Source organism: Lytechinus variegatus, chromosome 3, assembly GCF_018143015.1.
Source record: "Lytechinus variegatus isolate NC3 chromosome 3, Lvar_3.0, whole genome shotgun sequence".
In the NCBI taxonomy this organism is placed as follows: domain Eukaryota; kingdom Metazoa; phylum Echinodermata; class Echinoidea; order Temnopleuroida; family Toxopneustidae; genus Lytechinus; species Lytechinus variegatus.
The window spans coordinates 55,477,709-55,493,553 of record NC_054742.1 but is presented as its reverse complement, the minus strand read 5'-3'; the positions used below and the strand labels follow the sequence as shown (position 1 = coordinate 55,493,553).

At 37.4% G+C, this 15,845-nt stretch overlaps 1 protein-coding gene across 3 annotated transcripts in view; it reads right to left on the bottom strand.

Annotated features, from left to right (window-relative positions):
* The window catches only part of LOC121411417 (coronin-2B-like), a 56,966-nt gene extending 43,832 nt beyond the window's left edge, over positions 1-13,134 (bottom strand). The window contains exon 1 of one of the 3 annotated variants that reach the window (XM_041604143.1): positions 12,642-13,134. In XM_041604143.1, coding sequence (XP_041460077.1) covers positions 12,642-12,683 — 42 coding nt within the window. In that variant the 5' untranslated portion in view covers positions 12,684-13,134. Of the gene's footprint in view, positions 1-5,376; positions 6,027-12,641 lie in introns of those variants that run through there. The other 2 variants (XM_041604145.1, XM_041604144.1) reach the window with 2 other exon arrangements.
* Positions 13,135-15,845: the final 2,711 nt, after the last annotated feature.

Genomic DNA, 15,845 nt, shown 5'->3' with positions numbered 1-15,845 from the left:
ATTACGTCCGCGAAATTGGGGATTTTTTATGACGTCACTGTCTGTACGAGAGGCGTGATTGGCTCTCCCACGTGAAGCTCCACTTGCATGCAAAACCTGTTGCAAGGGTACATTTTTCTCCACATTGTCACTGAATACTTCGATCCCGAAATGATCGAAAGAAAACCCAGAATTTTATCTAGATTTGGATTTTCAAATTGATGATTTTGAGATGAAGAGAATGATGATGAAGTGAAACAACACAGTGCCGTAGTTGGAGGTAAATTGGGGGAATTACGCCGATGATGATGATGATGAAAATTCAACTTGCAACACAATCACAAGTAAAGTCATGTACATACCGATTCGCTACCAATTCATGCTGCTGGAAGTGCTAGCTACACCGCGCGGGCCAAATTGAATTCATGCTGAACATGAATAACCACATCCAGACAGTCTATCATAAGAAGGAAAATGATATAACTGTACTTACAAACAAGTGAATAATCCGAACCTGAAGGCAAATCAACTCAACGAATAGTACCAGACGATATGGCATATGCACTGACGATAAACTTCATGTGGCTGGATAGATTGTCACTCGTTCTGTTAGATGTAACTTTTATCTCATTAATTTGACAAAATTACGAAACTCCAGGAATTATTATTCTATATAAAAATATAGTAACATCTCTTATCATTTTTTGAATTACGATAAAACCTGTTTTGAAGGAAAACGTTGAGGTAAATTAAAATTAGATGTAAAAGATCATCCCATCATGCGTAGCATTATGTGATCGTAAACAAACCATCACAACAACACATGCCGTATTGTTTGCTCGCCTTGGCTGAGACTGAGAGAATAGATCTATGCAGGTGTTGCACAGCTCTCAATCAGCAAGGAAGGAATACGTGCATGTTTGCGATGGTTTGTTTGCAATGACATACAAGCTACGCATGTTGGGGGGGGGGGGATTTAAAAGTAATTTTAGTTTATCTCAACGTTTTCCTTCAAAAGAGGTTTTATCGTAATACAAAAAATAATAAGAGATGTTACTATATTTTTATATATATAAATAATTCCCCGAGTTTCGTAATTTTGTCAAATTAATGAGTTACAAATTACATCTAACAGAACGAGTGACAATCTATCCCAGGCCCAGCCACATGAAGTTTATCGTCGGTGCATATCGTCTGCTGCTATTCGTTGAGTTGATTTGCTTTCAGGTTAATTCGGATTATTCACTTGTTTGTAAGTACAGTTATATCATTATTTTCCTTCTTATGATAGACTCACTCTGGATGTGGTTATTCATTTTCATGGATTTAATTTGGCCCGCGCGGTGTACGTATAGCTACCACTTGTAGCAGCAGCTGCATGAGTTGGTAGCGAATCGGCATGTGACTTGTGATCGTCAGGCAAGTTGAATTTTCATCATAATCATCGGCATTGTTCCCCCATTATTTACCTCCAACTACCTCACTGTGTTGTTCACTTCATCATCATTCTCTTCATCTTTAAAATCATCAATTTGAAAATCCAAATCTAGATAAAATTCTGGGTTTTCTTTCATTTCATGATAGAAGTATTCAGTGACAGTGTGGAGAAAACGTACCCACGCAACAGGTTTTGCATGCAAGTGGAGCTTCACGTGGGAGAGCCAATCACGCCTCTCGTACAGACAGTGACGTCATCAAATTCCAGTCAATTCAGAGACCGATGCGAGGCATATTTCGGAGGGGCATTTTAGCGTTTCTTAATCGGCGATTTTCACCTTTTTGTATATTTTCGGTATTTTTGAATGACCCACTGATGATCCCCACATCATTACCTTTCCATTGATATATAATAAGACCACATTCATAATCAATATATTTCTCCTTTAAGGAAATTGTAGCGTGTGTAAAAAGTGTACGAGTGAAGCACTTGTACTACGAATGATCGACAAAACCACTAGTTTGGGGTTAGCGAGTTTCGTGTGTAAAAAGCAAGCATTCCTTATCCGGGGTTAGCAATAACAATTTGGCATGTGTGAAAAGGAAAAAATAGTACGGGGTTAAGGATAGTACGGGGTTAGCAATAGTCCGGGGTTAAGAAAATCCTGTGTAAAAAGGGCTTGATGTGACAATATGAAGACTGAGTGAGACCACAAATCAGCATACATTTGAAAGTCATCTCCACTCAATCATGGGCATATATATATAGAAGTTTAAGTCATGATCATTGGTGGCGATTGGCGAGGGAGTGGGGAACTTGACATATCCTCCCCTTGATTTTGTAATTTTTTACAGATGCCTGTGGTCATGATTATTACAGAATCTCATTTTTTATCATAAAGTAATGAAGATCAGCATTCACTCTTGTGGCTGTTTCTCCTCTATTTTCCCTTATATTCAGTCTCATCCCTTCCATTCTTCCCTCCATCCCTCCCTTATCCTTTCTTCCCCCTTCATCCCTTCCTTATCCTTCCATCCCCCTTGTCCTCCTTTTCTCCTCCCTCCACCCCTCCCTTATCATCCCTTCCTTCCCACTCCATTCACCCCTTATCCTTCTTTCTTCCCTTATCCTTCTTTCCTCCTCTCCATCCCTCCCATCCTCCCCCTCCATTCACCCTTTATCCTTCTTTCCTCCCTTATCCTTCCATCTCCTCCCTCCATCCCCCCATCCTCCCCTCCATTCACCCTTTATCCTTCTTTCCTCCCTTATCCTTCTTTCCTCCTCCCTCCATCCCTCCCATCCTTCCCCTCCATTCACCCCTCTTCCTTCTTTCCTCCCCTCCATCCCTCCCTTATCCTTCTTCCCCTTCCCATCTCTCCCTTGCCTTAGCCTTCTTTCCTTCCCTCTCACATCATCTGCTACATTTCAATCATCTTCCCTTACACTCTCTACAAAATTCTCAGAACTCTCTTGGGCAGTGAGCAGGGTAAAAGTATTTATTCATTAAATATGTCATAATGAACCATTATACCCAGAATATCAATTCCATTATTTTGCTCCCTCACCTTGCTTTTTGCTCATGCTGCAGAAAATTAACATTTTGATATTTTCTGAGTGAGTCATTGTTTGCGGTTACAATATGCACAGCCCTCCCTCCGTGTAGTTGGATGAATAGATGCGATACCACCGAATCGAACAGATGCAATACTGCATAATGCTCCTTACAGTGTCCTAGGGTCAATCAGGCTTGCATCTTTTGTGCTCTAATAGTGTATTGATTTTTAGGGTACGCATGAAACAGTATTTCCATGCCTATTTTCCTCTTCAAATGAATCTTGTTGTTAGTTGTAAATGGGTTAATGACATTGAATTCTTTAATCAAAATATGATCTCAATCTATGCTATCTATCTATATCTTTTGCTGTCTCCCTCTATGAGCATCTATTCATCACATCGTTGTCAATGAGCTAGGTGTGTGGTATCAAATAAAAACCTGTATTTAGTATGTAGGTCTTGGTGAATATAAAGTTTATACATGTCTATCCTCAAAGTAGAAATATAAAGAATACGTAATAGAATAGAAACAACTGTTCAATAATTTTAATCTGATTGAAGTAATATAGGCCAATAGGACTAACATTCCTATCCCCAAAATCTCTTCTCAATCCTTCATACTTTGTGAAATAATTTTTATTTTTCATTTCTTGTGGAATATTCAGGAAACTGATACAAACAAAGATTACATAAATTGGGGGATATCAAGTGCCTCTTGGTAATGATCTAATCTTTTTCTTTTTTAAAAATTGTTAAACCGATCTGTCAAATCTATTGATTGCATAAGTAAAGACAGGTGCAAACAAAGATTATATCCCAACATTTGTAGCCAATTTAATTCTTAAAATGTCTTATGACAATAAGAAAATTTGTTACTTCAATTTTAGAAACCATCCTATCCAATCATATTTTTCATGTAAAAGCACACAGTACATCCCCCAAATATGTTTTTGTTTCAGGTTATACACATTTAAATGATGCAATAATGAACTGGACTAAATGACAAACACTTTGGAAGGAAGAGGAATCTACCAAAACTAAAGAGCAGTTTTCATTCTGCATCAAAAGACTAAAAATCTATAATCTATTTTCGAAAATACGGTCAGTGTCCTCCACGACACCTGTTAATAGCATCTGGTAACCATATAGATGCCAACGCCTGTCCGACCATCGAAGCTCCAGCTTGATGAATTAGTTCCTCCCAGCACTAATCTGATAAAAGCTTTTAATTTATATTGGTCCATCGTGGTATAATCTCCCATAACTCTGGCCATTATCTGTTTTCCAACTAATTACGCACAAAAAATAGCTGGACATTGACGCTCTTGGTTTGCTTAAGGGTTGAGGGAGAATAATTTAAGATGTTAATGTCCAAGAGTTATTACAGGGAAATAAGAAATTACACGTTCATAAACTACTTGAAATGCAAATGTTGGTAGATATGCTGGATGATTTGCGATGGGGCTTTTTTTTGTTGGTTTCAGAGCAAACAACGAATCTGAAAACAATTCCACTTCCTGGCATAGATACATGTATTCAAATAGAATAATAAATCAATTTAATCATGAACTTCCTTTCATGAGACAAACTTATGAAATATATACACCTAGAGATAAATGGCTTGATGAAAACCATACTGCTATTTGCAATAATTTCATGAAAAATGTGGTACCTTCTCGGTTCCTTTGTGGTGGTTGAATCTCTCAGACCATAAACCCATGATATTGATTTTGAGGTGGTATATCATAATCAAAGCAATCATGACAGCATAATTAGTTTTATATTTCCTTCTACGATGATAACCGTTCTATCAGAGATGTAATTAGCCCACAATTTAGAGGTGGCACAACAAGGTGTCTGTCACAAAATTCCACAATAGTCCAGAGCGAGGGAAGCAAACAAGCAAAAATTTCAACACTTTTATGACATAAACATAATTTTGTAACAGATTTTGACATAACTCTGAACTCTTTCTTTTACTCCTACTTTTTACCTTTTTTTCCTTAGTCATGAAACTTTCAGAGATCATGGCCCCAAGCCCTCCAACATCACGCCAGTGCAGTCTATGGATAGGTATACATCCAATGCAAAATATTTTCAATTATTTTTTACACTAATTGTACTACATTTTTAAAGAAAAAAAATGAAAATTTAACATAGGTCCATTGGAAGAACACAGTACAGCATTCTTCTGTCACTGAGTGCCAAGTTTATTTTAAAATGCATCATATTGAAATATACAATGTCTGAAGTTCATACCTATGGTTATTTTCAAATTTGGATTTACACTGCATTGCATTGACAAGTGCAAACACCATATCATATAGACTTTGTACCACCGTTAATTAAATTTACACTTCTGAGCCAGAGATAAACTGAAACAAATAATGAAACCCATCTCTCACCTTCGTTCTAAAATTCCAAAATATATAACGTCAAAATCTTGCCAGCGATAAGCATATAATCCAAACTGAACGTACGCCTTTGAATCACGTACAAGAAAGAATCAAGCTCCACTGGAGCTGAGAGGCAACGGACAGATTCCACCTCATCGACAGCCAGCCCTTGTGACAGTGAATGAACAAGCAATTAGGTTGGTTGGTGGTTGTTATATGACCGTCATCTCAGCATTGCCTCACCTTTGCACACAGGGTAAACAATAAGGGCACGTGGTAATGGCCCCGAGGGAGAATCTAAATATTATAGGTGCTTTTCAGTGGGGGGACAATGCCCTATGACCGGCGGGGTGTAACAAATTTGTAGCTGTCAAAAAATCAATGTTTCAGGGCCTCGCCGCCGCAGTGGGGTTTGATGTTTTTGTTGAATGAAACCTGGGAGCGCAGATTGCATCCTGCAGAGAATACGGATTCAGAATTATTCATTTTGGTATGTTTTTACATCACAGTGATTGGCATATTGTTATAGTCATGTTATCATATGATCCATACACACATTAAAAATACATGTATAAAGGTTGCGAAATTCTTCCACCTGCATGAGCATCTAGATCTAGATGGGACATGTTTTATATAGGCCATGGTATCAGCTTCCTGTATTGTAACCGTTCACACAAGGATACACGGCTAAATTAAATGAAGTTGTTAGCTCATTTATTGATAGTAAACATTTTAAATATATATATATGCATTATAGAAGCATGTCACTCATTCAATATGTAACCTTTTTATTGACATTAACATGCGTGACTCCCATCGCAAGTTTATAAACCTAGATATAATTGTACATGTAGGCCTATATCTTCCTCTAGGGCTGAGTGTTCAAAGCTCTGTACCTCATCTTTCAACAAATATCTAACACAATTTTGCTTTCTCCCCCTCAACATTTGGTGTATTATGTTCCATCAAATAGTTCAAATTCTATTATTCTAATGGTATTTTTATGAGCCAATTACAAAATTTAGAATCATGGTACTGACAAGTTTTTCACACTTCACTATCCACATCATTTGTGTTGATCATTTTCTTCACCATCCTGGTTGTTTATTTATTTACTGCATGCTTGTTTATATATTTTACTGCTTGTTTATCTATTTAACTACTTGTTTATTTATTCTGCAATATAAATATGAATTGACTTCAGACGAAATGTTCATCTCACTTTAGTTGGGACACTGTGGGTGGTTATGCTTTTATATCAATGGTCCTTTGACTTCATTCTGTAAGGTCAATTTTAGAGTGCCATTGTACTTTTATTTGATTGATATTTGTTCTCCCTCTCCTTCTCTCCCTATTTTTCCCCTCTTTTGTTTCTTCGGTGACACGACATTTGCTCCTACGACATTTGCTCCGTCCTTAATATCTCGGAGGGTACTGGGTTAGGGTGAGGATTGTAATATAGTTTTTGGTTCAGAATAATGCAAAGATAAGGATTAGGGTTTATTCAGTTTTTGAGATTAGGTTTATGTTTGGCTTAACGTGCAGATTTTCCTTCATAGCAATTGTCGCTGGAGCAAATGTCATGGAACCGTTTCTTCACCTTCTCTCTCCCCTCTCCATCTCCCTAAATATTTTTTCTTAACTCTGTCTCGTCCCTCCCCCTCCTCTTTCTGTCTTAAAATAGCAACAACAAAGAATATTTAAATGTACTCAACAGACCAACCCCAATGGGGCCAACCCATTTTTTTTTATCCACAACCAAAATGTCACAACATTGAATTCAAGCCCTTTTTAAATATCTAAAATATAGTTAACTTCCAATATTCAGGACTTTTTTTGTGCGTATATGTAAAAAAGGAAAGAAAGATATCCCATTGCACTCTTTGTACAACCACACTCTCTCTTTCTTCTCTCAACTTCTCTTTCCCTCTCTTAACCTCAACCTCCACTATTGACAATAGCAGGTTTCTGTTTGGATTGCCCCGAATATAAGGACATAAGTCCCACACCTTCCTCTGATGGCTTGCCACCTTTTGAGTTGTGCAAGGTGACACTAAGGGTGTGACATCCCAAACACTTTTGTCCTCAAAGAAGAATACTTCTGAAACCTGACAAGAGTTCAGCAAATATACAATGACAAATGAAAACATAATTGAACTTGGAAACAAGGCACATCATCCACTGTCAGGCAGAAGAGATTCGTTTCATATCTCCTGGTCCGACACCTTTGGAGAATTCTCCTGTTTAATTATTCCTGCACATTTTCTGAGAAACTGGTGATCTACCAAAGAGAGAGCATTCATTTGGTTCCATTCAAGTATCAAGATGTGGTATTCATTTCAATATTTTGTACAAATTATTTCCCCCTCAAAATATGAGAAGGCCTATTGCACAACAATTGATTAAACTATTGACTATGAATTGATTATGAAAGGAAAATATGAATAAAATATTGATTCCTCCAAGGAGGCCTACAATTAGCTAGGTATGTAATTTGGAGGGTATTGATGATTAATTTGTCACATTCATTTCATCCACATAACTGTTCATCACTTATTCTTATCTGATATGATACACCAAAAGTGACAATTCAACGAGATTAGCAACATAGACGGGTCATCTCTCCACATGTCTACGTGCCAGAAGTATGATGACACAAGTTCATTAGCACTCTTGATTGTCTTCCTGATAATGCACATTATGTAATATATGTGCCTTGTGAAAAAGAAACCATTGCCCTTTTATCTGAGGTGTACAACAAGAATCTGGCATTCAAACTCAATGGTAGCAACTGATCATTGAACAACCGGAGAATCAACTCCCTGGTATAACATACAAAAGACGGGCCTGTTTCATGGAAATTGTTTTATCAATACAAAAATTGTAATTAATAGATTAAAGTTATTAAATAAGTGGATTTGACTGGCTGATGCTATTTGTGAATTTGTTGTAAGTCTTTATGAAATGGCCCCAGGCATGGATCCAGGGGAGGGGGTCGAGGGGTAGAAGGCACGGGCGCATCCATAAAAATTTTAATACACAAAAGGAGAGGAAAGAGAAGAGCCCACATGCTTTCATTCAGGAGTGATGGCGGGGCAGAGGGGAGGGGGTCGTCAGGTATTTGAGATAGAAGAGACATCCTGGAACCACACCTGCAAACCACTGTCTTCGGAACCAGAAAGAATTTAGGGCAACCATGATAGTTAAAAACTTGCCAGTATGGTAGTTACTTGAAATGACTATGGTTGCATTTATTTTACACTTACTTCCTTTCACAACACAATCATGTATGCTAAATTTTTCCTTGGTCATAAAAATAAGCATTCTTTAAAACAAAAATTATATGAATATGACATTTTAGAAGGTTGAGTTTTCAAAGACGATTCTGCAGTACAAATGTTGAAAGTCAAGTGAATAGAGATCTCAATTATGGAATTACTATATAGACCTTCTCCAGGTTCAGGCGTCATATATATATATATACACTAAGGTTAACCTCTATACTTCCTGATCTGTGATAGGCCCGTTTCGGGTACACGTGTACACGCACGGTCAAGTCAGTGCACGTGTACTAAATTCCATCACTGTGTACATGGTAGCATCTGCATAAAGCTTGCGTGGGACTGTAAAGTCAGTGAACAAGCTCACAGCCTCACATTAATTCTTAGTTCTCAGACACTGCACATGTTTTAATCACTAATATGTCAATATATTTCAATTAATCTAGAGTGAGTTTACTTCCAAAATCGCCGATTTAATCCACATTTATTCTGGAGACTCAAGTTTTTGTACCACACGAAATGGGTATGCTCCGGTCAGTGCAGGGTCCTAGTTAGCGCCGACGTTCGTTGGATGCGCATTTTGCATACTGTATCATACATGCGTGCACAGATCGCTGCAGAATTGAGTGTAATTGAAGTTATCGATTGATTTTCATTATTTTATTGCCAATTTGAGGAGCGTGTGTTTGTAGGCTTGTAGCACATGTGTATGAGCGTATAACACGTAACTGGAGACTCTCGAAAGCGTTCTTCAATCACTTATAGAGCCAATTTGAGAATCGCCAATTGCGACAGCGATCATTGCTCCAGTTACGTGTTATACGCTCATAAACATGTGCTACAAGCCTACAAACACACGCTCCTCAAATTGGCAATAAAATAATGAAAATCAATCGATAACTTCAGTTACACTCAAATTTGCAGCGATCTGTGCATGCATGTACGGTACAGTATGCAAAATGCGCATCCAACGAACGTCGGCGCTAACTAGGGCCCTGCACTGATTTACTTTTGCATTCTTTATTAATTTAATGCCCTGCTAAGCTGAGTAAACTTTTTAATTGCACCAATTATTGTGGATTGATACTTCTAACTTCTCAGGTAAACTTTAAAACCGTGACTTAGGCTACATATAGGAAACTGAAAAAATACCGTAACTCACTCTCACTCAGTGTTTACAACGTGTACACGACCGAAAAACACGCCGTGTACACGTGCATCAAAAATGGACTTTCAAACCAGGCCTAATCTGTGATGGTGGTGGGTGGGCTTGAAAAAATTGGGAGAAACATTGGGCTAAGCTCAAGTCTATGGACGTGTCTATCAAGGGTCTGTAATTACGGACTATCATTCTAACAACACTCTCTATCATCCTAATCAAGATGTAGTTGTTTTAGATGCACATCATTCAGCAGTGAATATTATATATTCAGCAGTGAATACATAAGCTCAAGGCTGTAGAGAACTAATGTAGGTAAAACTATCTACTTTGGGTCTGCACATGAAGACTAGCTATCATCACTCCAATGGCCTATTCTATCATCATCCTAATCACCATGACTACCAAAGCTCATCTTCCCACTAGAACACTATCTCAGTCCACAGCATCACACAAGTCTCTTCTCTTTATTCTTCTCTCATCATTATAATTGCAGCCTCAGGTCCCTGCAGAGAGGAGTGGAGAAATATTTGGTTACAAATTGAAAGAAAATACCCTTAAAGTGGCCTTTTGAAGGCTATCATAGCATCCATGAAAGGTCATCTGCAACCATTCAAGTGTCTGGTGGGGTAGCGCAGTTTTCTTTCATTTTGAAAGGGGAATACATATAATGTATTCTTCTTGGATCAATATCCCTCTCTCTCGCTCTGTGTCATCACCAGGCCTGATCATCAACCTAATTATTTGACTTCAGCTTGCCAATATTAAATTGACGCATATTCTGACTTCATTTGGAATATTCTAACCACAACAGCATGGTAGTTACATTGCTAGCTGTATTGAATTCAGCAAATTACTACCAAATTGTTAATATAAGCCTAGGTGGAGAGAAGCTTATACTATAAATAATGATAATTAATAATGAATATGATTTCTAAGGCATCAAATCCATTCACATCTAAATGCTCAAGGCAGAGGTGTGAAAAAGAGAGAAACAAATTAACATCTGTAGGGTTAAGCAAATGAGTTTAATCAATATCCTACCAAAAAGTTATCTATCATCAGTTCAGATCTCACACATTTCACATTTCTACATAACATTGGCAGGGAACACTCCCCAGGAAGTGGAGAATGTGATCCCCATACATGTAGCTATCTGGGCAAATCTGATTGAATGAGCAGAGTAATAACAGCCTGTGGTGACATGACACATGCTCCTGTGACAATTGCTTTCTTAATATCTAAACAGTTTTTAAGTTCAGAATATTGTAAAGATTACGATTTGGGTTTATTTAGTTAGTTGGAGGTTAGGTTTTATGATTCGCTATTATGTATAGATTTTCCATCGGAGCAATCGTCGCCAGAGCAAACGTCATGGAACCAACCTGTTGGCCAATACATTAGAAGAATCAAATCATCATTATGATTATCTTTACATCATAAAAAAACAATATAGAGTTGATTTGACTGTGGACCGAACTGGTAGATCAGAGTCCACAATTTGACTAGCGCAGTAATGAACTAGCGACGGGTAATGCTGCACCTCTATTGGAATACCAATAAAAATGCAAATAGAGACTGTGTATCGCTCTCTCTCTCCTTCTCTCTGCAAATTAATTTGTTTGAGTGGTCTGTCCAAGTTTGATTTAAAATATACAGTCCTACTAATAAGCAGGTCAATCTAATATATGGGGAAACTTGTGAGGTAGAACATGATAGGTAGAACATGATGGCTAGAGTCTGCTGAATAAAATTTACTGTGCAGTTTCAATGTTGATCTTGAGATGAACATGTACACAGGCTATCCCTTTACATACACCTATTATAGCTAAACTATTCAAGCTTTATTTGGTCCAGAAATTTACAATCAAAAGAAAAGAAAAGGACATCATTATTACAGCGTTCATCAATTGTAAGTCATTGTAAGTTCTTGTAGGTTATAATCGGTTGTAAGTCATTGTAAGTTATAATCAATTATAAGTCAATATAAGTTATAATCAATTGGAAGTTGTTTTAAATCAATACAAGTTACAATCTGAGGTTAATGTAAGTCGAATCAATTGTAAGTTATAATCAATATCAAATATTGATGAAATATCTTTATATTACAAGACCTTGCATGAGTGTGTTTCATAAAGCTATCCAGGCACCATTTAATACAAGTCAGGTGACGAAAGTGTTCGAAACAACAAAGAAAGGATACAATTCGCATTTCAATGCTTTTTAGAAAAAAAATTATCTACTAAGACAAGAAGATTTCAACTTTATCTGACTTTGAATAAAAATTGAGAATCTGGGAGGTGTTTCACAAAGATAACCTTCGATTTTTCAGAAAATGTTTGGTAACCAGGATGATAAATTCTTAACTTTATATCTTTCTATTGTTAAAATACTACTTTTACATCTGCAAAGATAATTCACCTGTATTCGAGGGTTTCTTGGCTTTACCAAAATCTAATAAGGATTTAGAATTTTTCATAGCCAAATCATTGGACAAATTGTGTCATGAGGACACGCACTACTGCATATCTATCAATAAAATCGCGTGTTGCGTATTATGTATGCATTGGAATTTAAGTGTGAGGTAAGTCATACTTAAATCTTTGTGAAACACCCCCAGGTTTTATTTGAAATGCAAAATGATCGATCTCAATTTATGAATTGTAGAGATTATAGGAATCTTAGGAATCAATCTTAATATAATTTTAATCTATCAAAACTCTTTGTAAGACAGGGCCCTGGGCCCGGGTTCCAGCCTTATGCAAAGTCATGCATAACTCATGAAACACCTCTGCCCCTGGAATCACAAAACAATGTAAAAAAGATAAACTCACCTCCTGATCATTATGAAAAACTGAGTGACGAGTCCTCATCATTGAAACCAAAGCAAACAGAATTGAATGCGTACTTCACCGATAGACAGAATCCCAGCATATATAAAACTGATGTAACTCTCAAAAAACTATTCCACAACAACCTTGCACTAAAGCATTAAAAGCCGGGAACCTCAGACAAATATTCCCTTCTTCCCCTCGCAAAAACCACCAGAAGACTGGAATATCCTATGAGGCGCAGCACCCTTGTCTCGACACGTGCAGAGGATATAAAGTGCTTGATGTTTTACAAGCAGCTCTGCAAATTGGCAAGCTTTCCCTTTACATATCCTGTTAATGATCTCATCCTTATTAGCGCTTAGTATTTTGATGACAGGTGTAAGATACACTCACTGACATGACTTTCTGTTAATTAGAAAATTGTCCAGATTAGACAAGGGGTACACCAAAGGACTTACCGGTAAATTAAAACCTAAAACCTTTAAAAAAAAGTCACATATTCTAGATCTTTCATTTTAAAAAAAATAATATTAAATCCCCTTTTCTTAGAGGGAGAAACTCTGACCCATATTCTCAAAAGAGATTTCAATTGTATGGTGCAAAACCATGGAATATGCTGATTTGTGTAAATAATTACACTTATTTCATGGTGTACAATAAAAGTCCAATTATAAATGAATGCTTCTGGCAAAGGGTGCCTAATTGAAGTGCGATAATAAGTGGTTTTGTACTACAGTACAACTGAAACCTAATATTGTCAAGATTAGACAAGTTAGACTAAGTACTGTCCTTTAGTCAAAACCTATTACCTACCTATTCTACATTTTTACTAAAATTACATGTAAGTTCCTCTTTTTTAGACCACCTAGCACCCTAATACACAAAAATAGGAGAATCCCCCTTTTTCATGACTTAGTAGTTTTATATGATTTTTTTCTCCATTTTTACAAATGTGTATGATTCCTGATGTGCTTCTTGAAACTGAAACTGTAAATTAATTCGCTATATCAGTTGTAAATTGTAAATTTGGGATTGATCAATGATATCTGTAATTGATCAATAATGTACATGTGGATAAAAGGGACAGTGTATTAATATTGCTTAGAAAAAGACTTAACATCTGACTCGAATGCCATGCTTCTTTTGTCAATTTCTCAGCAATTTCACATTTAAGGATATTGCAAAATAAACTGAAAGAGTACAAGTACATGTAGCTTCATATTCTTCGTAATAATTATAGTTGCGTACTGGAGGGAACATCGTGATGGAAAAATCTTGGCCAAGCTCCGCCTGCAGCGCCAAATGATACAGCATCATTAGTCACTATTGAGGAGCCAGAACACCCCCCTCGAGGCCAGCATACAGATTAGATTCTTGAGGAGGTGATTAAGGATTCATGCAGGCCCTTCGCGCACGGAGCTCCTGGATGTTTGCGTTGCTACGGCGATGCCGGTCCAGGGATGTTTCTTTGATCGTACTGCCCCGTGGGAGCCCCCGTCCATGTCTAGATATCGAGCAAGATATGCGGCATGTGATTTTATTCCACGTAGCGATAAGACATTGCTTCAAGCTTATTTCGCAGAATAGCTCTATGTGACATTCAATACAAACCATCTGCTTACATGAACATGACCTATTGAATGAAGGTTTTACACATTTTTGTAACTACCCTGATTAACATCTATATTGGTCTGAATTATTTCAATGATGGGATTACACAAAGAAAAATATGGGGCCTGTGTATGGATGCAGGTATAGATCAAGTTGAACAGGCAATGTAAGGTTAATAGGGACAGTGATTTTCCGCGATCGCGGAAAACGGACGGAATTCACGGAAAAGGCCTTTTGAAACGGAAAGTGGCATTTCAAACGGAAAATCACGGAAAACGTATTTTCCCTCAAAATACACAGAATAGCAACAGAAATTACTCCAAAATAACAACAAAATGAGAATATCAAATGGCCACAAAACCCCAGAAAACACGATCTCACTTCGCTACAATCATGACAATTCACACATCGTGAATTCACTCGACATCAGCACACTCGATAATACCCTGCGATCGTACCCGGCCGGCCGGGTTGAGCTTCACATCGCTTCAGATCGCTCAACTGCACGGTCGTGTGTTGCTGCCCTCTACGTTTGAAGATGTAACAGCACGATATCGTGGTCTTAAAATCCAAGATGGCGGATTGGCGAAAGTCGTTGACTGATGATAACGATGTCAAAAAAACCCCAAAATTATCGATGAAATTTAATTTCACCGTAAAATAAGGCTAATTATGTGAAAGGTGAGGATGTATGCATGCTAAATCAGTTTGAAAAATCATTAAATACACCAGCATAGATCCGATTAGAACGGATTCTATTGTGTTGTTGGTACAGTAGCAGATACAAATTTTGGCCAGTGCGAGTGTATGTGCTTTGATTTTGCTATTCAATCTGTAAACGGAATTGTCACTTTTCCGTGTGTACAACGTCTATGGGGAAACGGAATTTCCGTTTTCTGACGTGCTGAAACGGAATTTGAGATTTTCTGAAACGGAAAAGGCCATTTTTTGAAACGGAAAATCACTGTCCCTAGGTTAAGCCCCATTTCTTCAGCATATATGTATATTGCACAATTTGGGGAGATCACTATTTTGATTAATGTCATGCATTAAAACCAACAGCAAATTTGGATATATATGAGTATGATGTATTGCTGTAAACGTTTAACCAGACTGCATAAATTTGCAATCATTCATACTGCGATACATAATGCATCCATTAAAGTACTACAATCCCGATTCTTAGTTGGCCTGTCACGAAATGTACAAAGCATCTTTTCCCTACTCTCTTCACTATGTTCACATCAGATACAGATCTATTGCAGGCCTATGTCTGTCTGTCTGTCTCTCTCTCTGCTGATTTGTTTAAACAGTCTGTCAAAATGTGATAGTGTTTTCTTTGATCCGATTTAAATACCATGCCCTTGCTATAAAGGACTTACTTTCTGCTTTAGCCAATTTCCACCTACCTGTTCATAAAACTGTGACTAGGCAGCATATGCGCAGATACATACATACCAACATTATTTTAATGTTTTCTACCATCTCAGTAATATGTAGATATGGCCAAGGTGGCCTCATCCCATTCCGATTCACAAATAACTACTACTAAGTTTCCACAGCAAAGACCTGATTAATTCATGAATTTAAACA